The sequence below is a fragment of the Telmatherina bonti genome, assembly GCF_933228915.1.
Source record: "Telmatherina bonti genome assembly, chromosome: 5".
In the NCBI taxonomy this organism is placed as follows: domain Eukaryota; kingdom Metazoa; phylum Chordata; class Actinopteri; order Atheriniformes; family Telmatherinidae; genus Telmatherina; species Telmatherina bonti.
The window spans coordinates 25227074-25246842 of record NC_136623.1 but is presented as its reverse complement, the minus strand read 5'-3'; the positions used below and the strand labels follow the sequence as shown (position 1 = coordinate 25246842).

At 38.9% G+C, this 19769-nt stretch overlaps 1 protein-coding gene across 1 annotated transcript in view; it reads right to left on the bottom strand.

Annotated features, from left to right (window-relative positions):
* Window positions 1-20: 20 nt before the first annotated feature.
* The window catches only part of col14a1a (collagen, type XIV, alpha 1a), a gene marked incomplete at its 5' end in the record, with an annotated part of 129078 nt that continues 109329 nt past the window's right edge, over window positions 21-19769 (bottom strand). Inside the window, 8 exons of the mRNA XM_079240410.1 lie at window positions 21-1796; window positions 7011-7166; window positions 8203-8280; window positions 9944-10135; window positions 10336-10402; window positions 11728-11763; window positions 17962-18033; window positions 18141-18194. Of these exons, the coding sequence (XP_079096536.1) occupies window positions 1462-1796; window positions 7011-7166; window positions 8203-8280; window positions 9944-10135; window positions 10336-10402; window positions 11728-11763; window positions 17962-18033; window positions 18141-18194 (990 nt within the window). The 3' untranslated portion in view covers window positions 21-1461. The remainder of the gene's footprint in view (window positions 1797-7010; window positions 7167-8202; window positions 8281-9943; window positions 10136-10335; window positions 10403-11727; window positions 11764-17961; window positions 18034-18140; window positions 18195-19769) is intronic.

The window sequence follows — 19769 nt, the reverse complement described above, 5'->3', positions numbered from 1 at the left end:
CGGACGCAGCCACAGCAGACCTGAATAATCCAGGAACAGCTTGAGATTTCACCATATGGTTCAGCTCTGATCAGGGAAAATCAGATTCTGTGACTTTTTGTCTGAGTTACACAAGCATGAAACATTCAGATCTGGCCCATGAAAATCACATCTGTTAGAGCAGGTCCTGCCTCTTAAGGTTTCACTGTGAAACCAATTGTGCTGCTATGACAATATCAGCGGGCTGCAGATTTGAACTTCTGGAACGATTTTGTGTTTTCATTGTGTTCCCACATATTTGTGAAAGTATAAATCAGTCTTATTTACGTGAATTGTAAACTAGACTAATAAACCATTTAATGAACCTGCTCTTGTCAAGAAGCGTTTTTACATTAATGTAATAAAATTTGCTTATTTGACCAGTGTCTGGTAAAAAAAAAAATGACCTAAGCACAATGATACAGTCTCATTACAGATTTATTGGTCATAAAAGAAAAAATGAAGTTTATTTTGTACAAAGAAATGTGATGAGATGTTCCTTATGAAATCTGTTTGCACCTAACAGTTTAAATCTTCACCATAACCAGCTCACAGCTACACTTTTAGTGCTTTTTTTTAAGGACTAGAGTGCATGAGGGGAAAAGTTTTCATTTCACTCCTTAATGGTTTGTTTTTAAATCAGTAATTATTCTGTTTCATTTCCGCTTTCCACGGTGAGAAGGTAGGGAAAAAAACTCAACAGAAGACAGAAACGCAGACTGGGTCTTCAGTTTTATGAAAACCAATTTGTGGCAAGAGAATGAAACATTGCAGGACATAAAGTAATGTTTGCCTACTTTTAAATAAAAAGTAGTGTCGCATTTCATGTTCGAGGAACAAACTAAGTGTCAATCCACTAATAGTTCTGTATATGAGTTAATAATTCAGTCAAAAACTAAATACTGTACGAAAAAGTCACTTCAACATATTTTTTACACTGAAATAAGGACGACGTGGGTGCAGGGGATTTACGATGTGTCATTATAAAAAGCAGCCTGTATATATGTTGCCAGCTTGTCGTCCTCGGTGTATTAAACTTTGAAATCTTGGGGTTACTTACAACTAAAACAAGATGACCGTGTCCAGTTACACACTCAATGATAGACATAAAGGAGACATGCAGCTTCACACGATAAAAGAATAGTCAAAAATCAGCTGCCATGATGGGATGGAGCAGGTTTTACCGTTACATTACCAGTAGACGAAGCTAACATAGATCAGGCACTTTTTGGACCTCCCTTTTTCACATGGATATTGTACAAGAGTCCACAGAGCTATTTACATAGTTTCATCTGGTGGGGGAAACCCACTGGAGATGCAGAGAGTGGGGTTCTCACTGGTTTCAAATGAGCAATGTGTGTGCATCAAGTTTGATTTGCTGCATGTGTGAAGTGTGTGTGTGTGTGTGTGTGTGTGTGTGTGTGTGTGTGAGTTTTATAGGGCTCAAGCACTTAAGGTGAGTCCATCCTTCCTCTCACGACTTTCCTTCTCATTCTCATCTGTGACAACATCACGCGAAAACCTCCTGGCAACGCCCGGTGACCTCAGCTCCACATCCTCAGAGTGGCTTGGGTGGTAACCATGGTGACTGTGAGCCATCTGAGAAGGCTGTTGGGGGTAGTACTGAGAGGGGTAACCACGATAATAGGGATCCTGCTCTTCCTCCTCATCTTCCTCCTCCCCTCCTTGGTCGTTGTTGTAGGCCACTGCTGCAGTGTTGTAAGGCTTTCTGTAGGGAGGGTTGTAGGGCTGGTAACCACCATGAGGCAGGGGCTGGACTAGAGTGACGGGAATATTTAGGGTCAGTTGGAGTTAATGTTTCCAAAATGGAGGGAAGACGAACACTAGTGTTGGGACAGCAATAATTACCGATACCACCACCACTTGTTATAAAAAGCTGCAGGGGGGTTTAGATGGAAGCACAGCATGAATGTGATGCATGCAGATGGAGAGCAGGTTGCACAACAAGACGGCGCAACCAGATTTGGTTTTCAAGACAAGAGTCATAAAAATGACAACGAAAGGAAAATGAAAATCTAAATTTCTACCCCTTCTTGCTGACATGATCAGTTTTCAGCAAAGAAAAGGTTCTTTTACGCTTGGGGTGAAACAGATTTTCAGCAAATCTTGAGTAAAAGATACACAGATAGCTGTGTTGTTCAGTAACAGGAATAGACAACCAGCTAAAAAAAAGAAAAAGGTCAAATTAAGATAATTAATATGACTTTGATAGAAGTGATTAGCTTTGATGAGATGTGTGTTTGAATCCGGGGTCATGTGGGGGCGGCTGTAGCAAAGCCATGTACACCACTAGCTGTTGACAAATGGCGGTTGGTTTGGTGGTATTCAGTCGCAGCTGAATTGTGGGTAGTTGGGATTATTAACATGTTACAATAACTCAGTTTTGAAAACATTAAGTTAAAAGCCACTGCTAAAAGTTTTACAGGTGAAAGGGTTCTTGGATTGCCCTTTCGTGGAAACATGGTGACCTTTAGATTGTGACTGGACTTCCTAATGAGGCTTGGGGAGAGTTTTGAAGAGGAGGCGAGGAAGGTGGGTTGAGAGAGCTCCTCAGTAATCATTCCCATAGTCCCTTTGAACTTAGAAGGTAAGAAGAGATACAGGAAGGGGAACACAAGGAGGAGAAAGAGTTGGAGAGATGATGTTACCTTCTGTGAACAGAAAAACCCAGTTACACCACAGATTTTAACCTGATAGGACACCCACAGCTGCTGAGACATAGTTACAGATGTAGAAAAAATAGTGTTAGATTTTGTTTGGTGGAGAAAGAAAACACCTTAAAACAACTATTAATGTCTGAATTAAGCAAAGATATTAAGGTGTAAAATTCTCAGAAGATCCTTACTTTTTTCTGTTGAACAGAAAGTACAAATAAAGATACACAAGACAGAAAACAGAATAAGGACCGATTTCCACACCGAGTGACACAACACAATTTGCTGCAATTACACACAAAAAGTAGTATTAACAGTGTGACATTCATGTGCATTAAAAAGGGTTTACAGAAAATGTTATATTAGTTCAGTCAGTGTATTTTCCAATCCTCACCATCATTTACACTATAAGTTGTACAATTAAAAGTAAATTTTGATTTAAAAATATGATCTCACTACTAAGCCTGCCTAAATAAATAAAAACGAACTAATTAATAAATAAAAAAAACTACTTGATGTGCTCTTGAGGAATATTGTCATTCAATAAGCAACCAGTGTTAGTTGGATGTTTATTTACATGCATGATTACCTAAAAATTGTGGCAAGATTGAACTTTTTGTTTATTCTCTCTCTGGTAGAAGGAATATACATCTATGTCTTATGGAACTTTTAGAAGATTGATGTTTTACACACATACTTTGGGATGTGATGTGTTTCGTCCTTCAGGAACACTTAGTTATCCTACGTTATCCTATTTTAAACTGTTTAGTTTATGGTCTGCGATCTCATTCCGTTATTTTGTCCATTTTTGTGCAATCTACTAGTTCTGGTTACAGGTAATTAGCCCCAGAGGAGGTTGTCACCACTAAGGCAGTCCTCTTCTTTGGAGGTTTATTAGTTGTTTCATACCATCAAACCAGTTTCTTTCTATTGCTTAGAAATGTCTTCAAGGTGTATTCCTAACTTGTGGAAATCTACAGTCCAGATTCTCAGCTTTTTCCATTTGACAATGCGTTTGTTGGTCTCATGAATGCTGCTAAATAAGCCATGACTCCAGACATGAAGTTAGGGAGCCTTCACAGGTCAAAGCAGTTTTGGACTTTCATGATGACTGAATTGATCATTTTATGAGGGATGACTTATATTTGATTTGGTTTCTGTAATCAATACACTTTACTCAGTTAAAAAGATACTTGGATATTATTTTTCTGATAAAGATGAAGTGCAATAAGTTTGCCTAGAGCAGACGGGTTCAAGCCCAATCCTGTTTGATTATGATGAAAATATTATTAACTTTTTTGTCAAGCAGCACTAAATCTTCTCAAATCCTTGATCCATATGGCAGGCTAACATCACTTAGATTTAAAAGCAGAAAAAAAAACCCAAAATAAAACTGAACAATAAAAATGACAAAAAAAAAAGTTGTGAAAGAAAAAGAAAACTGCACATCCTCTACTTTATTCCAGTTTTTCTTTGAAGTGGCCAGAGAGGCTGCTTTTAATGTCATTGTGGCTGGGAGCATCAGACAGAAGTCTCAAGTAATAAAAATAAATAAATTAATTAAAAAATAGACAGATGACACTTCTGGTTATTCTGGTTTGATGGGTGAAGTAATGTCTCATCCATCAGATACTTTAGTAAGATGATACATCATCAGGGCAACTTGTTGGAGCTGGTAAATGAGTACCTGGCTGAGATGAGATGATGAGACAATCCGCACTGCAGAGCCCTTCAGCATCCTTGTCTATACAAAATATTTAAAGATGTTCATTGTGTGTTTGTGCGTCCTGGATGTGTGTGAAAGCATATGTTAATAGATCTTCACAGTGGGACAACAGTAAACGTCAGATCCCTCTCCAGTTCTCTGAGAGGTTCATAAGAGCAATAACAATCTGAGAATCAGCTGCCACTGTGAAAATCCATTTGAAGCTTTTACATGTTCAAAAGTTGGCTTATAAAATGCAAAGACTGATCAGACTTGGGTAATTTTAACTTTTATATTCATTTATTTGTCAGTGTAAATGACAAATAAATGAATGTATGACAAGAACCTGACAAACATTTATACAGAACAAAAAATTCAAGACTGTTAGATGATTTGGATTAAATACTCTGAGCAAATCTAGTTAAATAAAAATAAAGAAATAACTGAATATTACTGAAAGCAAAATTTCTATTTTTAAGAAAGGCTAAATAAGGACAAAGCTTGGTTTAAATAAACAGCAGCAAATGTTGTGGTTTGTGAAACTCTGCATGTTTTGTTTCATGACTGTGCTCAAGAAAATATTCCAGTCAAAATGTTATTCCAGCTTCGGCTCCCAGATGCTGGTCTGCTGTATAAACTGTACATGTGCCCTGTATTCATGTGTGTACAGGAAGCCTTTCAAACTTATCTCTATAATCCTTAGAACTGGAACATATCGACTGAAAACATGTTTCTTATTCATTTTTGTGATATGAAAAAGAATCAAATCTGTGGTTGTTTTGTATATTTGTCACATAAATAAGATAGATTCATCTATTTCCTCAACATTTTCTCTTGTTAATCCACATTTTCCTAATAATGTTTGTTCTTGTTCTTAGCTAAATTAGCATATATACATATGTTATTATAAACAATTGACTGTTTATAAAAGATCATTGTGCCAGTCACTGTCACAACTAAACTCATGAAATAATGCCATAAAGGGCAATATTAAATTATTTCCTTTAGATTTTCCAGGTACTGCTAACACATTTTGCATTTGGATTAAGCTTTGGTGCAACAAAAACCTCCCTCTAGGTCTGAAAAATATGGCCAATACAGAAGTCCTCTACCCTACAGTCTCTTCATAAATAGCACACCCTGACACTTTGTTGAGAGAAGAAGGCAGATTCTTGTCTAGGGGTTCAAAAGCATCTAAACAAGTATGTAGATTGGGACTTTGGGACCCTTATCATTAATAGGAATGCTGATGTTACTTAACTATCAGAACAACCTCTTTTTTCCACATAGTGACTAGAACTGTGGGCTGAAAGCATTTTTTTTAGTATTTTATTGAATGATACTTTGATACTGTTAGGAGGTGTATGAGATAAACCAAGTGACATACTAAGTTGCAGATGGTAACCCTAACTCTTGGGTTCCAGTTGGCCCTAAATACCACTGGTATTTGTAGGAAATTGTGACACAGGAGTGTTTGGTTAGTAATTGGTTTAAGGCTTGCATGAAGCTTCAGATACGCCATTAAAAGAAAAAAAACAAAACTTTTAAAACATTTAAACAATATTAATATTTCCTCCTATTAATGTTACCATAAAAATTATGTAATTTTATGTATATATATATATATATTTATATATACATAAATATATACATGTATATATATATATATATGTGTATATATATATATCTATATATCTATATATATATGTGTATATATATATATCTCTATATATCTATATATATGTGTGTATATATATATATATATATATATATATATATATATATATGTGTATATATATATATATATATATATGTGTATATATATATGTGTATATATATATATATATATATATATATTTATATATATATATATATATATATATATATATATATATATATATATATATATATATATATATATATATATAAATAAATGTATGTACATACATACATACATACATACATATATATGTATATGTATTGATGCAATAGAGAAATTATAATACAATTTGGACTTATTTATAAACTGCTGACTGACTGATTTTAACATTACTAGATGAGTCTTGACTGCAAGCAGAGGAAAAGCCTATGAAACAATGTGGTCCTTCTGGGAGTTCTTTAATTAACTCAAAATGTGTACTTTAAGGGAAAACGATTGATTTTAGTAGAAACATCTTGGAGATTATGCTAGATATGTCCACTTCTTTGTATAAAGGGTGTAAGACAAACAGTGCTCATTTGAAAAAATAATGATTTGGAATTCAGACTTGTTACTTCGAGAAAAAGCCGTTTAGGAAAGATCCCAAAATGAATATTTTGTCTAGTCTGTCAGTGCCCCTTCAAGACTTCATAAAAATAGTTCACAAATGAATGGATGATGTCACACCAGCTACATCCATCTTTTATTTTTAGTCTCTTATATGCACTATTTATAACACACAATAATGTGGTGAGAACCAGACAGATGTGCTTATGAAAATGTTAATCAACAACTTTGACTCATCGACTCCTGTAACTAGACAATAAAGGGATGTTGTCTGGATTCAAATGCTGATTAAAGCAGTTCAAATAAAAAATAACCCATTCTTAAATGAATGCTGAATCATATTTACCTCCTACGTTGTATCCCAGGCATGAATTCTGATCACAGTATCCTGGTGGACCAGCTGCTCCCGTGGCTCCTGGGTTACCCGGCCTACCCGGTGTTCCCGGGTTACCAGGCCGACCGGTTGGGCCCTGGCTGCCTGTCCGTCCTTCACCTGGCAAACCTGAAGATGGATGAAAGATTTTGTTTTAAAAGACAAGTGAGTGCATTACATTTGGTAGAACGACTCAAGCTGTGGAACACCTGGTGAGAAGGGATACAAAAGGGCAGAAAATAGGATAAAAATGCCCCATCTGGGGTATATCCTGTCACCGTATTATCACCCCTTCAATCTATTTTAAATACCCCTGTCTGTTGCTTTAACAACATGACATAAAATATTAGTGGGCTGCAAATGTCTGCTTGTCATTTCTGTATTAGGGAGCTGATAGTGAATGTCTTGAGGGCAGAAGCAGGAATAACACAGTTCTTAGCTGAAATTTAGCCAAAGCCTTCTGTTTCATATTTTCACAGGAGAAACTGCTCCTTCAGGACTCGCTTCAGCCGTCAGCAGAAATATGTAATCAATATTTTGAGGGGAGTTTCTTTCGCCAAGTACTAAAATGATCATCCCACAGATATTCTAGAAAAACACAGCATAAAGACTTCCCTTTTCAAATAATAGAGTGTGTGTGTGGTGTTTCTTCTTTACCATTATCTGATCATAGAAACATTTCAGGGGGGTTTTGCGCTTTGAGCTTGTTCTGCGAGTATTGATCGCAGTAAACAGAAAATCCCAGCAGTGACATATTTTCATAACACAAACTTCACATTCCACACAGCACTCAGAGAAATCAATACAGTGAATTATATTTGTGGTCCAAAATGTCTGCTTGCATTTTCAAGAGAGTGAAAGAAATCCAAAACACATTCATTCTCTGGACTCTTTTCATTTCACTGTTTCAATATTTGAAACACTTTAGGATTTGTACAGCAGCAGTATAATAGAAAACATCTCACAACCTGTGGGCTTGCTGCAGATCTAGTCTGCAAAGACCAAAAATAAATGTTCATGAGCAGATAAGCTCTCAACTGCTTTGCGTGGAAAATGATACATAACCTCAAAAATATTATTTGAGCTTTGAAGCTGTACAGCAAATGCAGGCAGTGAAATGTTATTTAAGCTTGTAAAGCACATTCAGGACTGTGTTTTATCTTACCAGGAGGGCCAGGTGGTCCACGAGGTCCCTGACTCCCAATCCCTGGATTCCCCCTTTCTCCCTTCTCTCCTAGTGGACCTGAAAGCAGAGTAAAAAACACACAAAACATATTTAGGTTAAAAGTTAATAAACTGTTCAAGGCTTTATTATAGATATACAGTATCAGTTTTCATTTTACAGTTCTGAGATATTTAAACACAAGTTGAGTGTTTTATATTTTTGACTTTACATCTTTCAGATAGACAAATTTTTTATTACTTTTCAGAGGGATTCATTTAAATATCTACCGGTCAAATGATCTAAAATACTACTAAAAATAAAGACAAAAGTCCAAATGTCTTTCTTCCTATCAATAATAATTTTGTCTCCTCAAATTTATCTTGTAAACTTAAACATTTTAAATTAGCATCTAATTGTATATAACTTCATAAATATATCCAAGTATTTTTTAAATAAACATTTCATCTGATCTTTTTAGTTTCACATTGTTTTTTCTTTTAGAAATGCACTGAATAAATTATGTCTCTGTGATGAGGATAATAAAATGTAGGACAAACTCACAGTCTGCTCTGAGCAACAATGCAGCTGTTCGAATGACCTCATGGAATATTTTTCATACATTTTAATATTAGAGAAGCACATTAAACTCAGATCTGTGGATTTTCTGTCCTGCTGCTTTTATGACGGTCTCAGCTGCATGCAGAGAGACTGAGGAGAAAACATTTTTCAGTCTATAATATAGTCATTTAATACTGACAAATAATCTGGTTTGTTATGTTGCAAAGCTTTTCTCCTGCATTGACCACCTTTTAGCCAAACACATAATCTTTGTCTGACTCCGGTTTTAGGTCAGCCTATAAAATATTGAAGCTGCGTTTGTGTGCGTGTGTGGCAGGCTGGTGGATACAGATCATAAATTTCATCGAAGAGTATCAAAGATTTTGAGCTGCTGGACACTTCCTGACAGACAGTTCAGCTGCTTTCAGCTCCTCTTGGCTTCTGTGTGTGTGTGTGTGTGTGGCTTGTTCAGTACGTGGTTCTTCAGAGTTGGTTGCGTGTTTCAGTGATGACTAAGGAGCCTCATAAAGGCTGTTTGTCCTCTAAATGTTTTGTGGCAGAAGAATGACCTCATGGATATTGAAGTTACTGTCTGCTGGCCTGAACTACTGGTGGGCTCTGGTAGCAGGTCAAATAATGAAATGCAGAAAACAAAGTTAAACCATCAGCTAGAACACTGGAAAATTTCAGTATTATTTCTATTCTTTAAAATATTTATGTTTAATAGAGAACATGAATCATTTTACAGAGTGTAATTTTTAATGCCCTTCACAGATTGCCTGTTCCCAGCCCAATGTGAAACTCACAACAAATGAAAGGTTTTTTTTTATTTGATTTTGCTTATGACCTAATTGCTTTATATAAACAATAAAAATATCAACACTACATAAATTAAACTGAAATCAGCAAAAATACCAACAATAACTAGATAATCTGCCCAGTATCATATCGTATTGTATTGTAACGCATCACTTTGCATCACATTGTCTGGTATGGAATTGTATTGCATAGCATCACATTACATCACATAGAATAGTATTGCATCGTATAGCATCGTATAGCGTTGCATCGCATTGCATTACATCATATCACATTTAAATGTATTGCAATGTATCATATTGCATCACATTAAAAATAACTATTTTCACTCATGAACACATGTTTAAACATCGTCCCATCTCACCTCTTTGTCCTGGTTGGCCATTTTGACCGCTAGTACCAGGGAAGCCTGGCCTGCCAGGTGGGCCTTGCTCTCCCTGAGGACCTGGAGGGCCTCTCCTACCCGGTTCTCCAGGTGGACCCGGTACTGTATGTACAGATACTGGTGAATGGACGGGTATCTGGTTCAGGATGGAATTATACCGAGATAAATGGCCTGCAAGAAGTGAAGCAAAAAAACAAAACAAAACAAAAAACAAAAAACTTTTTGACATTTTGAGATGTTTTAAAAATTTGTTTTATTTTACGTTCTAATGACAAACGTTACAAAGTCAAGCCATGAAATCTCTGCAGAAACTAGCAAAGAAACTATTTTTTAGCCACAAATGCTTATGTGTAAAATGAATGATTACTCACTCTGGATGAGCTGTTCACACACTTGCCGAGCAATAACTCTAACTGCTGCTTGGGACTGCACATCACCCTGAAGAACAAACACTGAGTTAAAGATTTAATGCTACACACAGCTGATTGTTACCACAGGAACATAAACTACCAGGCCTGCGGTTGATAAATTGGTGGGCAGGTGTTTTTGGGGTGTTAAAGCACTCCTGTTAAATACTTTTAACACTCATACTGGACAAAACCAACAAGAAATTTAAGCAAGCAAGGCTATAATACAGGGCTATAATAATTTACACAAATAAAATTTGGATAAACTAAATGTTTGGGCCCCCATCCATCCATCCATCCATCCATTTATTCATCCATCAATCGGATGGATTGTCTCATCTTTAATTTAAGTTGGAAAACAGACTAAGCCCAAACATTTATCCATGGATGGATGGATAAATGTTTGGGCTTAGTCTATTTGCAGACTTTATATTAAAGATGAGACCATCACAGAAAAATATAGTTAAATGTTGAAACGTTGGAACACATATGAAGAACTGTGTAAAAGCAGCTGATGGTAGCTTTGCAAGGCATAGTTAGGGTCCTTTCTTATTTTTAGGACTTTAAAAAGAAAAGTTTATCATTGAAAGACCTTTATTATCACTAATGTGCTACAGCAAAGTAATGCTGAGAGTTTTTTAGGTGATTTGTTTGAAATTGAATATAACAATACAATATTTTTGGATCTTTAAACATTTGGCATGCTGAGCTTTAATGTTAGTAAATAACTTAAGCGTTGAAGATTAAAATTTGACTTTATTACTCCTTTAAAAGCAGCTTAAACTTGACACTGTAGTCAGTTTCAAGACACTTATAAATAATGATCAGATCCTAACCAGGTTGACTTAAACTAGGCCAGCACTCTCAGAAGAAAAATCTTTTCATGTACGTTGTCATGAATTTTCATGTAAGGTGTAGGACATACAATTAACTGCAGCAGGGTACAAATGTCCCCAACACTTGATAAAATGAAGCTGGAACAAGAATTACAGGTTCGATTCAAGCTGGCAAGTGGCACGCCTCTCAAGCCCTCGGCAATGATGGCCTCGCTACCATGTCAGCAAAAACACAGAGTAGCACTGCTGCAAATTTGAACCATGATTCGATTTGGTTTGCTCTAAACGAGGTTGAGGGAGTGGAAGGGAAATAAAATGACTGTTTGTACAAAGGCCAAATGGGAAGCATTGACTGTGTTCTGGAAAGTAATGCAATTTCTTCTAAACAAGGGTGTGAAGCATAAGTGAGTAATTTTCAGAGTTTTACTTCAGCAGAATAATAGTATTTCCACAGCAAAATGGAGCAGTAAAACTTGATTTGCTTTAACAATGGCTCAAGTGTGCAAGGGGAACAACTTACTCTTTCTCCCTTATCACCTTTGGTACCAGCAGGACCCTGAAACATAAAAACACAGAAGGCGGGTAAACAAAGTGAAATACTTTCCTCTCAGAAACAGCTATATTATTCCCCTCTCTACTTTAATGTCACCAACACACCCATGTCCACCTCAGGTTTCGGTTATACCACGGTAGCTACATGAATACAAAGCATCCAGAGTTTTTGTGTCCCAATTATAAATGCTATTGAGCATACAAACTGAGAGCATCATCTGAGCTTTGGATGAACTTGCTTTCTGCTGTTGTCAACACTATAAACCAAAGAGATGCAATATACGCATAGACTCCAAGCCCTGCCAGGTTGTGCATATCAGTGTGTAACACACTGTATTCCAGAGACACATAAAAGAAATCTTTCCTGGCTACAGAACCATGTGATATAATGTGTAACAACTTTTGAATAAAAGCTTGTTTATCTTGGGGAAGCATGTCCTTGACCACAGACTAGTTTGTGTGTGAGATTTGATGGGCAGAAAGGGATAAAGATTTGTACAATGCCTTGGATATTATATGCATATCATATGGCAGATGACTAAAGGATCTTGCCAAAATTTAACACAGCCATTGAACTAAAGTACAGGTCTCAAACAATAAAATGTGGTCATGGACCAGAATGATACTAGCGTCTTCCTGGGCACATAAATGTCAGCTACCTTATCTAAAGGTGACATGGAAAAAAACAAGTCCAATAAAGGAGCCAAAGTGCATTGGAAGCATGTGAATATCCTATAAAAGTCTTGAGTTAATTTATTATTTAATCAAAACTGTCTTCCCCTTATACCATACATATGTAGTTTATCCAGAGTGCAAAGAACCTTGTTCTTGACATTATACCATGCTCAGTGATAATTCTAATGACAACTGGCTGCATTATTTTTATATATACGCGCACGTAGTTTGGCGAGTTAAACCAGGGTAAAACCACTTCGTTATGGTGCGTCACCATAGCAATGCGTTAATCAACAGATTCAGATCAGCTGTCTTTTGACAAATGAATGAGAAAAAAAGGTGCATTAGCTTTACAGCAGTTGTTTAGCATAAAATGTACAGGGCCAACATGAAATACTTCCTATATTTAAGCACATTTAGCAAGTGTTAAAAAGAAATAAAAAAATTTTGTTGTAAATTGTTTACTGTGTGGGACCATGGCATAAGCAGATTAAATAACTTGGATCCATGCATTAAACAGTGGCGCATTGTGGTGTTCTAGACTCCGCGTCCTGCATTTTAACCGTCTAATGGATGGCTCTGTGTTGTTTAATCCTTACGTATCTGATCCAGGTTAAACACAACTGCACACACAGGACAGCTGAAAAGAACTTTGACAACCTGGCTGACTTGTGTGCACATCTGGTGACAGCCATGCTGACTTCTGGCTAAGATATGGGTCAACTTAACTGCAAACCGAATTTAGAGTTTAAAGAAAGCTGCTCTGTTCTTCTCCAAGTTTCTAACATGTTGATCTTGTCTGGAGGTATTTACTTATCTTTAATCAAGAATGTTGTTTGATTTGAAGGCAAGATTTCTTGTTTTTTATGCATGAATATAATTTTGCTCTTTCCCAAAACTGTCCTCTTTCTTGCACTTAAATGTATGGTTGTTTCTTTCAAAACTCTGCTCCTCTTCTTAAGTTTAGTGAGGCATGTTTAAATGTCCTGCGCTCAAGCTTGGTCTCTTTTCCCTCACTGCACTCTCAAAAACAGTAATAGTTAAGTGTCTCCTTTAAAAGTAAAGAGAAAAAGCAGAAAATGGTAATAAAAAAAAAACTTTTGTAGCAATGAAAACAAACAAACAAAAAAACCCCAGTTGCCTGGAGTCAAGGTGTCAAGTAAAACAAACGCACCCTGAAAAGGCGGTGACAATTTGGTTGGTCAGCGTTTATTAGGAACTCTAGTGGCTGGAGGAAGTTTGACTGACAGCAACCCCAGAGAGAAAAAAAAATATCCGAGAACGAGTTTTGTGAGAACAGAAAAAGTGAGTTTTGAAAGGAAAAATGATAGATTTGAGAGCAAGAAGGGATTTTTTTTTTTAAATGTGAAAGCAGAGATTTGAGAGACAGTCGAATAATATTTGAGCACAAAAAAAAAAAAAGGACAACTTGCTTTTACATCAAATGACTATGTTCCTGATGAAAGATAACAAAATACCCTCATAATCTTGGTAGGTGAAAATTATGTAATTTAGAAAACAAAGTTCACATTAGATGCTCAGGTCTTAAAGATTTCTAATAGCTTTACATTCTATTCAGATTTAATAATTCAGGTTCTTCTCTTCAGACATATGTGTGAGTCTAACTTACAAAAACTGGGGGTAAATACTAAATTTCCACCAGATTTTACTGGCTGTAGCACTTTTTGATAAAAGCATTTACCATACAGACATGCAGGTACAGAATAAATACTATATCAATAATTTAAATTAAATGTAGATTTTAAACCCCCTCAAAAATATGATAGAGACTCTCCTGACACAGGGTGAGACCGTCGGTCATTCTGGAGGAGCTCAGATTCGAGCCGCTCAGGAGGATGGTTTTAAGGGTGGGCTGAACGGGTGGCTGGGTGGACCTGAATGTGTCCGGAAGTGTGTGTGTGTGTGTGGCTGTAGGTGTGTGCTGAGACAGTGTGAAGTGCCGATGTGTGGACAAGGGGGGACTTCATGTCCCCAGGTGGGGGTGTCCTCTGTGAGTGAGGGGGCGGTGGACAATCGGTCTGGGATTCCCCTTCTGCCGCCCCGCCTCCTCTTTGTCCTCGTGCCCCCCTTCTGCATGTGGTGGGTTGGTCCCCTCTTGGGTCGGTGATGACTCTCTGGTTAGAGTCGCCGAAGGCTCTGGTTACGGGGATGGCTGTCCCCGGCTTGTCCTGGTCCTTGGGGGGCCCTGGGAGTAGGGGGCATGCCCAGTGCCGCGGGCGGCTCACCTTCTGGAGGAAAGCTCACTTTCCTCCAGACTTAAATCCCTCAACCCCTCTTCCTCCCCGCTCCCCATCACACACAGGCAGGGTATTGGGAGGTGTGCACGTGGCGCTGGGTGGTGAGAAAGGCCATCAAGGTGGTCTTGATCGCTGCACCCAGCCTCGGCTCACCTCCCAGTTTTAATTACACTTAGACACCAAACACCAAAACACTGACGACTCACATGATTAGGGGGAAGAGCATGCGGTGTATGGTGGGCGGGGCTGCTTAGGTGGTCCCTCTCCCAACACCGCGTGGCACTTCCCTCAAATTTAATTGCAACTAATACATACTTCACAATCAGTCATAAGCGGGGGGGAGGCAGGGACGATAGGGTCTTCTCATGCCCCTGCTCTCGGGGCTTTACTGGGGGGGGGTACGGGTGGGGGAAGAGTGCCGTCCATTAGGCCTAAGTCTGGGCTGGCCTGGCTGTAGGAGGGTTGTCGCCGGCCCTGGGGGGGTGCTGGGTCGGCTGCATCTGTGGGGTGGTGGGGGGGACGCTGGGAGTGGTGGGCGGTAATTATGGGGGCCCTGATCGGGGCCATCCTGTCCTCTGCCCCCTCTGAGGTATCTCACATGGGACATGATGGAGGGGTGAGGTGAGGATGTGTGGGAGTGGGTGTATGGGGTTACAGATGGATGGTTGGATGGCTGGGGGGGGATTAGGGTTGGGGATATAGGTGGGTAGGGGATAGGGATGTGTGAGGATGAGTAGATGTGTGTGTGGAGGGGTATGTTGGCGCGTGGGTTGTATTGTGGTGTGCCTGTGTTGGAGGAGTGAGGGTATGTGTGTGTGTGTGTGTGTGTGTGTGTGTGTGTGTGTAGGGGGGGGTGTATATGCGGAATGGGACGTAGACGTCAGTAGAGGTGGGGTGGGGTTGTATATGTGATGGATGATGTGCATGGATTGCAGAGGGTTGTGTGGATGGGGGTTGAGAGGGGAGTGCGTGTTTGGGGGGGGGGGGGGGGGGGTATGCATGTATATGTGTGAGGGGAGTGCGTGTTGGGGGGGGGTATGCATGTATATGTGTGTGTGGTTTGGTGGTGGGGGGGTGGTGTCCTGTACCCGGGGGCGCAGCTGGTGCGCTGGGGTGCGACCTGGCTGCCGCTGGGTGGCGGTCTGGGGATCCTGGTCCTCCGTCGGTGTGGGCTGTGCCCTCTGCCTGCGGGGGCGGGGGGCTGCTCACGGGCTCTTGGGGCCCTGGGGCCTGCGCTCTGTCTGCCCTAGGTGGCCGGTGCCCGGCGGGATCGGCCCTTGCCGGACTGGGCCTGCTGGGGCCTGTTCCCCCTGACTGCGGGGGACTCTGGTTGGGCACCTCCTTCGCCACCTCCTGGGCAGATGCATGGCTGGCTCTGGAGTGGGGGGGTTGGGATCTGTACCTGGGGGTGACTGTCGGTTACCCGGGTCTCTGGGTTCTCCTGGCCTTCCTCTAGCTGTAGGCGGGCGGGGTCACATTGGCATGATCACTCTTCTCTAAACACGTTCCACTCTGAATGTTCTGCATGAATGTTCTGCATGTGTCACAGTCACTGAGTCATCCAGCAAGTTTATTCACTAACAGCAGGTACCTCTCTTTCTGTCTTTTTGACTTAACTTGCTAGTTTCTGGTCCTCATGATTGTCAACGGTTTTGTTCTCCACGAATCTAGAGTTGGCTTGTGTGGGTGTATATATTTATGTGTGTGGGTGGGTATGTGTGTGTACTTATGTGTATGTGTATGTGTATGTATGTATGTGTATGGATATGTATATATGTATGCATATGTGTGAGTGTATGTGTATGTATGTGTATGTGCGTGTATGTGTATATGTATGTGAGTATGTATATGTGTATATATGTATATATATATATATATATATATATATATATATATATATATATATATATATATATATGTGTGTGTATGTATGTGTATATGTATGTATGTATATCTATCTTTATGTATGCATGTATGTGTACATGTGTGTGTATGCATGTGTATGTATGTGTATATGTATGTATGTATGTATATATGTATATATATATATAATGTATGTGCGAGTGTATATACATATATATGTAGGTGGGTATGTATGTGCATATACATGTATGCATTGATCTCTTTCTTTTTTTTTTTTTTTATGTTCTCTTTTCTGTTCTCTTTCTGCCCCTTTCCTGTCCTTTCCGGTCGGGTCCAGCAGCATAAACTCTGTAATACAAGCTATTATCCAAAACAAATTGAAAAATAAAATAAGAATCAAGAAATACAAGGGGATCATTACATCTACAAAAGTTCCCCTTGGCAAAATAAATTTGCTCAGCAGAACACAGCATCCAGAACATCAGTCTGCTTGCTTAAATGCTGGACAAGACAAAAAAAAGAAAAAAAAAAAGAAAAAAAGATTCGAGCCGCTGCTCATCCACATTAAGAAGAGCCAGATTGGGTGGCTCAGGCATCTAGATGCCTCCCGACACCTCCATGACAAGGTGTTCCAGGCAAGTTCCACAGGGGGATAACCACAGGGACGACCCAGGACGTGCTGGAGAGATTACATCTCCCCGCTGGCCTGGCAACGCTTGGGATCCTCCTGTATGAGCTGGAAGAAGTGACTTTCGAGAGGGAAATCTGGGCTTCTCTGCTTAGGCACCTGCCCCTGCAACCTTACTCCGTATAAACAGCAGGAACATGTATAGATTGAAGATAAAGACTAAATGCCTGTTAATATATCAGATGCATGTGCAAATATTCACGAGGGTTTGTCTGTTTTGTCTGTCACATATGACAGATTTCTCGTCTTTTTGTGTGCGTGTGGGAGTGAGTTGTGAGGGAGTAAGTGATTTATAGCTTGACTCTCTGAGCCAAACTTGCTGCTGGCCTGCAGTGCTGAGACGAGATTAGCTGTCACCAACACCACAGAATGATCTCTTCCTGTTAGAAATACACATTGTTTAAATCCCAGCATCGTCTCTTCAGCATCCTTGTGTTTCATTGGGCTGTTTCTGTCAATTCTTCCTTCTCTTGAAAAGCTAAGAGAAATCTGACCTAATGTAATTTTGGAAAGGTAGCTGAACTTATAACATTTTGCCTTTTTATTTATTATTTTAGAAAAAATTTGCAGTGCACGAGGATTTGTCTTCTGATCAGTTCAAACCATGTTATTGTAGTAATAAAATACTATATGACTAAATATTATGAACTGTTCAGTAAAAGTAAACAAGTTGAGAAAATAAAAAAAGATGATGAATTCAACATGCAATTCTTCTTACAGGAAGTCCTTGATCCCCTTGAGGTCCCGCTGAACCACCTGGTCCAGGGGATCCTGGAGCCCCCGGAGCTCCCTAAGAGGAAACAGACAGTAACAGAAAGAGACAGATAGAGAAGAAATGTGACTAAAGACAATATTCCAGATGCAAATATAATGAGAGAAGGAAGAAAACAGACTTACAACAGGTCCTGGAGGTCCTTGTTGTCCCTGTGGTCCATTATTACCTGTCAGACCCTGAGAGAGTTTGTAAAATGCATTCAGTCAGCAAATCCCATAAAAGTGATCATTATTAAATGTTGGCTGTTTAGCTTGAATAATTTCCAATAAAAGACAAAACTGACACAGACACACATTCGATACAAAAAAAGAAAGAAAAGAAAAAGCAACAATTTCTGTATCTTTTAAATTTGTACGAACAGACTGCCTAACCTCTCGGATCTGACCTTTTATAAAATTATTTTCATTTTGTGCTATGAAATAATAATAATGAAAAAATTATCCCTAACTGAGATCTCAACTAATCTGTATGTTAGTTGTCAAGTAGTGTTTAAAAACATCTCTATCACTCAGTTTATTCGCCACGATGCTGTGGTTTCATATAGTACAGATTTATATTACAGTGCAGCTTTCATCTCTATGGCACATGAATAGTTTTGTAGGCCATTTGTCTGGTTAGAAAATCTATAATAACATGATATATAATAACATGATGATGGCTTTGTTCATCTGTCATTCAGGCTAAACTAACCCACTACTATTATTAAACTGTGGAGGCAGATTCCAGTACTGCACTGCTGGACAACCTGAGATCCAGCTATGACTTTTATTTCAGTCTGAATGTCTGTTGAACTTTGTGGTCTCACATTGAGGATGATTGCCTTTCAATATGGTTATATATATTATTCAATATGTCTTTAACTCAGCCTTTGCGAGGGAACAAATCAATGATCAAATCAAGGAACTTGGTGAAAATTGATATGGGATGGACGATTAAAGGGTAGGTGAGGAAATTCTCCTGCAAATTTCTATAGTGCTGTTTCAAAAGCCGCTGCAATAACAAGCTCAGTCTAATTCTTATTGGACATTAAACTCTCCAGATGTGTGAAGTCAGACTACACAACAATCACAACAATCATATGACTGGACAACATGCAATGCTTCTCTTAGAAAGCAGAGTTGCATAAACTCTACAACTATTATCTGTGCTTTAATACAGCATATAGCTGTCTTCATCAACGACTCCCAAGATAATATACATTGGTGTATGTGACCCCCCCCCCCCAGGTGATAATCTGGCTACCCCCCTGAAATGGGGTTGAGAGCCCAAGTTTGATAAAAGTTGCCTTCATGAGAGTCATTGAAATCTTTTAAGGTCCAAGTGGAACAAGAAGTATTATAAATTTGAGAATGACAGGAGTCTGCCTGGTGCTGCATGATAAACACTCGCCAGTAAATCATATGAAAACATTTAAATGAATTTTTAAAGGAGATATTTGATCTACTCAGCAGTAGAATAAAAACCTCTCAGCAAACATCTCTCCAGTTAACTTGTAATTCATGCTTTGTCAAATATCTTCTGTTTCTAGTCCAAATAAGAAATTCAACCCTACTTTCTCTAACAGATGTCAAGCTCATGAAAATTGATCACCACCGTCACATTTTACAATCCAAGCACAAACCTTTTTCTGGTCTAATCGAGGGATGTTGCATTCTGGCCCCCGAGAGCCGCTGCAGGTTTTAGATGCTTCCCTCCTCCAACACGCCTGATTAAAATGATGTGGATTTAACGTTTCATGATCTCATAAATAA